Source organism: Nerophis ophidion, linkage group LG13 (assembly GCF_033978795.1).
Source record: "Nerophis ophidion isolate RoL-2023_Sa linkage group LG13, RoL_Noph_v1.0, whole genome shotgun sequence".
Classification (NCBI taxonomy): Eukaryota; Metazoa; Chordata; class Actinopteri; order Syngnathiformes; family Syngnathidae; genus Nerophis; species Nerophis ophidion.
The window spans coordinates 51824759-51830758 of record NC_084623.1 but is presented as its reverse complement, the minus strand read 5'-3'; the positions used below and the strand labels follow the sequence as shown (position 1 = coordinate 51830758).

The window sequence follows — 6000 nt, the reverse complement described above, 5'->3', positions numbered from 1 at the left end:
GGAAGTCAGATTTAAACAATTTGTGTTTACCCTTTTCCCACGGCGGAGGCGGTAAATAACTTTATTATTTCGTCATGCAAACATCACACAACGCATTTCAACACGATAAAGCATACGAACGTCACCATAGTGACGTGAGCGTGTCGGTATTACATTTGTTTGAGGCAATTTTATACAAAAAAAAAAATTGTAGGAGCTAATCCGGTTAGCATTGTTTGAATGAGCTTCCGTTAGCATGTAGCTAACAAAGTACTTTTATTTTTTTTCCCCAAATCCACTCCGTGTTTTGTGAGCGTCCAGCGGCGTGTCCGTGTCTGTGGGCGGTGATTCACAAACCTTATTTGTTCCTACTACTTTGAGCGCCATCTTGTTTGGAACTTCTCCCCACGGCGCCAGTTTCCACTCGGAGGGGTGTCGTGTTACCCCGCCGCTCCTGCCTGCTCTGCGCGGGGATTCTTCTGCCGCACTTCCTCCCCCCACGGACGTGTGCCTGCCACGTTGTTTCCACCCGGGACTTTTCACCACGAGGGGAGCAGAGATGAGCATCGAGACGCTTCTGGAAGCCGCCAAGTTTCTGGAACTGCAAGCCCAGCAGCAGCGAGCAGGTGGTAAGACCTTGTTTTTCCATCTTTTCTGCGTGACTTTATTCGTGTGTGGACGTCAAACGCAGGCCTTCTTGTTTTTATTTAACATTTTACAGATATTGCTATAATATTGCTAATAGGGGCGGTGCGTATTTTTATTTTTTTCACACGTTATGCTGTCGTGTAAACAAGTGTGCGCGCCACAGGTTGCTTTCTATTTAGTAAAGGGGTGAAAAAAAAAAAAAAAGAAGCACAAACTCACGCAGGGCGACGTCTATCGATGACGTCACCTGCCGGACACGCCCCTGTTGCTTAAGTCTGGCTTTAAACCACGCCCCTTCCACCACGTGCGCGCCGGCCGAGCCCTCCCCGAAGATTGTTTATGAGGAAGATGAGTCACTCGCGTCGAAAACACCCTGCTGCGTGCTTAGTTGACATTAAAGGCCTACTTTAATGAGGTTTTCTTATTTAAACGGGGATAGCAGGTCCATTTTATGTGTCATACTTGATTATTCCGCGATATTGATATATTTTTGCTGAAAGGTTTTAGTGAAGTGAATTATATTTATATAGCGCTTTTCTCTAGTGACTCAAAGCGCTTTACATAGTAAAACCCAATATCTCTGTTACATTTAAACCAGTGTGGGTGGCAGCACTGGGAGCAGGTGGGTAAAGTGTCTTGCCCAAGGACACAACGGCAGTGACTAGGATGGCGGAAGCAGGAATCGAACCTGCAACCCTCTAGTTGCTGGCACGGCCACTCTACCAACCGAGATATGCCGCCCCGTAGAGAACATTGATGTTAAAGGCCTACTGAAACTCACTACTACCGACCAGTTTATACATCAATGATGAAATCTTAACATTGCAACACATGCCAATACGGCCTTTTTAGATGACTAAATTACAATTTTAAATTTCCCGCAGAGTTTCTTGTTGAAAACGTCGCGGGATGATGACGCATGCGTTTGACGTCTCTGGTTAGAGGGGACATATTAGCCCAGCACCACACACGGCTAAAAGTAGTCTCTTTTCATCGCATAATTACACAGTAATTTGGACATCTGGGTTGCTGAATCTTTTGCAATTTCTTCAATTAATAATAGAGACGTCAAAGAAGAATGCTGTTGGTGGTAAGCGGTGGATTGCAGCTGCCTTTTAGCACCGAAACACAGCCGGTGTTTCTTTGTTTGTTGTGAAGCTTTAATACAGAGCGGTCAAGCAAACATGTTTCTCTACGTCAACCAGCAAGTTTTTGGATGGGAAAATTGTGATATTAAGTCGGCTCTTAGCGGAGACGTCGGTGGATTATGGGACTTCCTCCTGTAGCTCAAAAAGGCAGCTGTGATCTTGGCTCCTCAGCTTCTCTGAGGGACACTGGTGTTCACCGCCGCCTCCCAACTTTCAAATATGACTTTACAATCTCACTAAAAACTATTAACACAATAAGCAGATAAGGAATCTTCCAGAATTATCCCAGTAAATGTGTCTAATTACATCTGAAACGGTTCCACTGGAGCCGTCGCTTTTTTTTTTTTGTGCTTCACTCTAACTTTCCTCATCCACAAAGCTTTCATCCTCGTTAAAATTAATGGGGAAATTGTCGCTTTCTCGGTCCGAATCGCTCTTGCTGCTGGAGGCTCACATTATAAACAATGTTCAGATGTGAGAAGCCCCACAACCCGTGACGTCACGCACACATCGTCTGCTACTTCCGGTACAGGCAAGGCTTTTTTATTAGCGACCAAAAGTTGCGAACTTTATCGTCGATGTTCTCTACTAAATCCTTTCAGCAAAATTATGGCAATATCGCGAAATGATGAAGTATGACACATAGAATGGAGCTGCTATCCCCGTTTGAATAAGAAAATCTCATTTCAGTAGGCCTTTAATGCTTGATTTTGAGCACAAATACTGTGTTTTATGGAATATATTGACTTTTTCTAGCTGGAACAAAAACTTTTTATTTTTTTTTCATTTTTTAAATAACCTTTTTTACAAATTTCAAACAAACGACACAAGTTTTTTTTACAAATTTCAAACAAACGACACAAGTTTTTTTTTTTTATTGTTTATACATTTCAACAATAACAAACAAATGAGAAACAATAAACAAAATAGTTCAACAATATTATACAAAACATCATAAAAACTGTACAAAACAGCGCCAGGGGGTTGTAAATTCAATGTAACAAAATATAATACAAAAAAAAAAAAAAAAAAAAAAATATATATATATATGGTGTGTAGTGGGGCGGCATAGCTCGGTTGGTAGAGTGGCCGTGCCAGCAACTTGAGGGTTGCAGGTTCGATTCCCGCTTGTGCCATCGTAGTTACTGCCGTTGTGTCCTTGGGCAAGACACTTGACCCACCTGCTCCCAGTGCCACCCACACTGGTTTAAATGTAACTTAGATATTGGGTTTCACTATGTAAAGCACTTTGAGTCACTAGAGAAAAGCGCTATATAAATATAATTCTCACACAATATTTATATCAATCAATCAATCAATGTTTACTTATATAGCCCTAAATCACTAGTGTCTCAAAGGGCTGCACAAACCACTACGACATCCTCGGTAGGCCCACATAAGGGCAAGGAAAACTCACACCCAGTGGGACGTCGGTGACAATGATGACTATGAGAACCTTGGAGAGGAGGAAAGCAATGGATGTCGAGCGGGTCTAACATGATACTGTGAAAGTTCAATCCATAATGGATCCAACACAGTCTCGAGAGTTCAGTCCAAAGCGGATCCAACACAGCAGCGAGAGTCCCGTTCACAGCGGAGCCAGCAGGAAACCATCCCAAGCGGAGGCGGATCAGCAGAATCAGGTGCAAATCCATAGGCTCATTCAGATTCATTAAATAACTTAAATTTGGAACACCGCATTATCGTTTTCACAGCTTTTTTGTTAGAGGTAGAGAGCGTTTTAAAGTAAAGTTCAAAATCTTTTTTAAAGGCACTAAAGACAGGTCGGGTATTGAGAAACTTACATTTATGAATATAAAACCTAGCCAATGGAATGATGTAGTTGCAAAGGTAGAATTCCTTTTCACATTTTTGTTCATACAGTGTAAAACCAAAAATCACATCTTTAAAGCAAAGCCCAAATTTGTCATGAATATTGTCTAGGACGAAGCGACAGATGCCTGCCTTAGTGATGGAGTGTTTTCACAAGTCCAAAACAAGTGGTTAACAGTCTCTGGATGCATGTTACAAAAGGTGCAGGTAACATTAATGTCCTTCTTATACTGAAACAAAAACGATATGTAGCTTCATCAGCCAGGAGTGACACATCGGCGTCTCGCCCGGCTCCGCCCACATTGCTACCATTTGTCAAGTCGTCTTCCTACGTGGCCTCGCAGGTCAGCGTCTGCACTCAGGAAACTAGGACACTTACACGCCGCAGTTACATAATCGCTCTCATTTCCAAAGGCTCCCGCCAAACATTTTACACTTTATTCACACACATTGATACAGTTAAAAAAACAAAAAAACACCACTGTCTAGAGTGCAATTGTAGTTACCACGGTCCACGTTTGACATCACGGCTGCCATGGCAACCGTACCCAGACTTCCATCAGATGCACGTCACAGGTGCACTTGAATGGGATTGGACAGCACTAAATTCAATGCGAGGATTCTTTTTATTATTTGCAGTGAGAAGTGGAATGTTTTTGAATAGTGGAAACAAGTTGATCTCAGTTCATGAATGAACTCCCTGATTCTTCTGTTCTGCTGTTTGGGCTCGCAGAAGTTGAGCTGTGCTGTGGCACGGTAAGGCGATTAGGAGTAATGGTATTGCCGGGTTTCAACCATGTGACTTACATGCATTTCCGGGTTTAGTTGGCTGGCCGAACAAACAAAATGGCTACTGTTCAAACCGCTCAGTCAGACATCCTCCAAAACTCTTCAGAAATACTTTTCACAAGATTTAGACCAGGGGTAGGGAACCTATGGCTCTAGAGCCAGATGTGGCTCTTTTGATGAGCGCATCTGGCTCTCGGATAAATCTTAGCTGACATTGCTTAACACGATAATTATGAATAATTCCTCTGGAATTCACAGTGCTAAAAATAACGTTCAAAATATAAAACATTCTCATGCATTTAAATCCATCCATCCGTTTCCCACCGCACCTGTTCAAGAAGTCGCATTAATGGTAAGAAGTATTTTATGTCACGACGCAGCTTGCTGCGGGGTAGTTCTCCCAGGAAGGCAGACAGACTCCTCGGGACATCACATTTAGGTAAAAACATGACTTAATTTAAACTAAAAAAAGATACAAACAAAAATCGTTCACAACGGAGGCACAACTTGGGCTAAGGAAGAAAGCTAACGCATAAACAGACTATGAACATAAATCAAAGAAAACTTACTTGGCATGGCATGAAGCACGAAACTATGGCAAGGCATGAAACAAGTCAGCACAGAGCAAGAAAAGATCACATTGACGCCAGGGCGACTGACTGGCAAAGACAAGCTTAAATACTGCTTCTGATTAGTGCTCGGGAAGCAGGTGAGCGGGCGTTTTGTCCACCAGAGACAGGTGGACAAAATGAGTAACCAAGGAAACCAGACAAGGGAGTGGAAAAAACAGGAACTTAAAGAGTCCAAAAGACAAACAGCACATGGCCAAACAAAAACATGATCAACAGACATGACATTTTATTTATTATTGGTTAGCTTCAGAATAACAATGTTATTAAAAAGAAAAAGATACTTTTTATACTCAAAAAATGTTGGTTTTACTTAAAAATGCACGCATTTAGTTGTATTGAGTGTTAAAAAATATGATATGGCTCTCACGGAAATACATTTTGAAATATTTGGCTTTCATAGCTCTCTCAGCCAAAAAGGTTCCCGACCCCTGATTTAGACGATCACTTAAGTGGACTTCTAAACTATTTGGTAGCCCCAACTTATGACCTGCGGATCGATACTGAAATATTGAACCCGCCAATACCAGATCATTGTGCTGTAATTCAGGGGTGTCAACCTCGTTTTTATTGAGGGCCACGTTGCAAATATGGCTGCCTTTTGAGAGACCACATTAAATGATGTGGAAGACTTCATTGAGGGACCTGCATTTAAAAATAATATGGTGGGCCACTTTAAATGACCACATTAAACGATGTGGTATAACATTCCTTTCCTGCATGGCACTCAGCATCAAGGGTTGGGATTGGGGGTTAAATCATGTAAAAAATAATGTGGTGGACCACTTTAAATACAGGAAATGCCAGACCACGTTAAATAACTATATTGAATGATGCGGCAGACCACGTTAAACGATTTGGCGTACCATTTTAATGTTGTGGCGGACCACATTTAATTATGTGGCAGGCCACCTTAAATGCTGTGGCAGATTACATTAAATGACGTGGCAGACCACATTAAATGACTACATTAA

General features: G+C 42.0%; 1 protein-coding gene across 2 annotated transcripts in view; it reads left to right on the top strand.

The window, feature by feature from the left end:
• The window catches only part of mnta (MAX network transcriptional repressor a), a 51912-nt gene continuing 45912 nt past the window's right edge, over positions 1-6000 (top strand). The window contains exon 1 of one of the 2 annotated variants that reach the window (XM_061919175.1): positions 1-605. In XM_061919175.1, coding sequence (XP_061775159.1) covers positions 539-605 — 67 coding nt within the window. In that variant the 5' untranslated portion in view covers positions 1-538. Of the gene's footprint in view, positions 609-6000 lie in introns of both variants that reach the window. The other variant, XM_061919174.1, reaches the window with a different exon arrangement.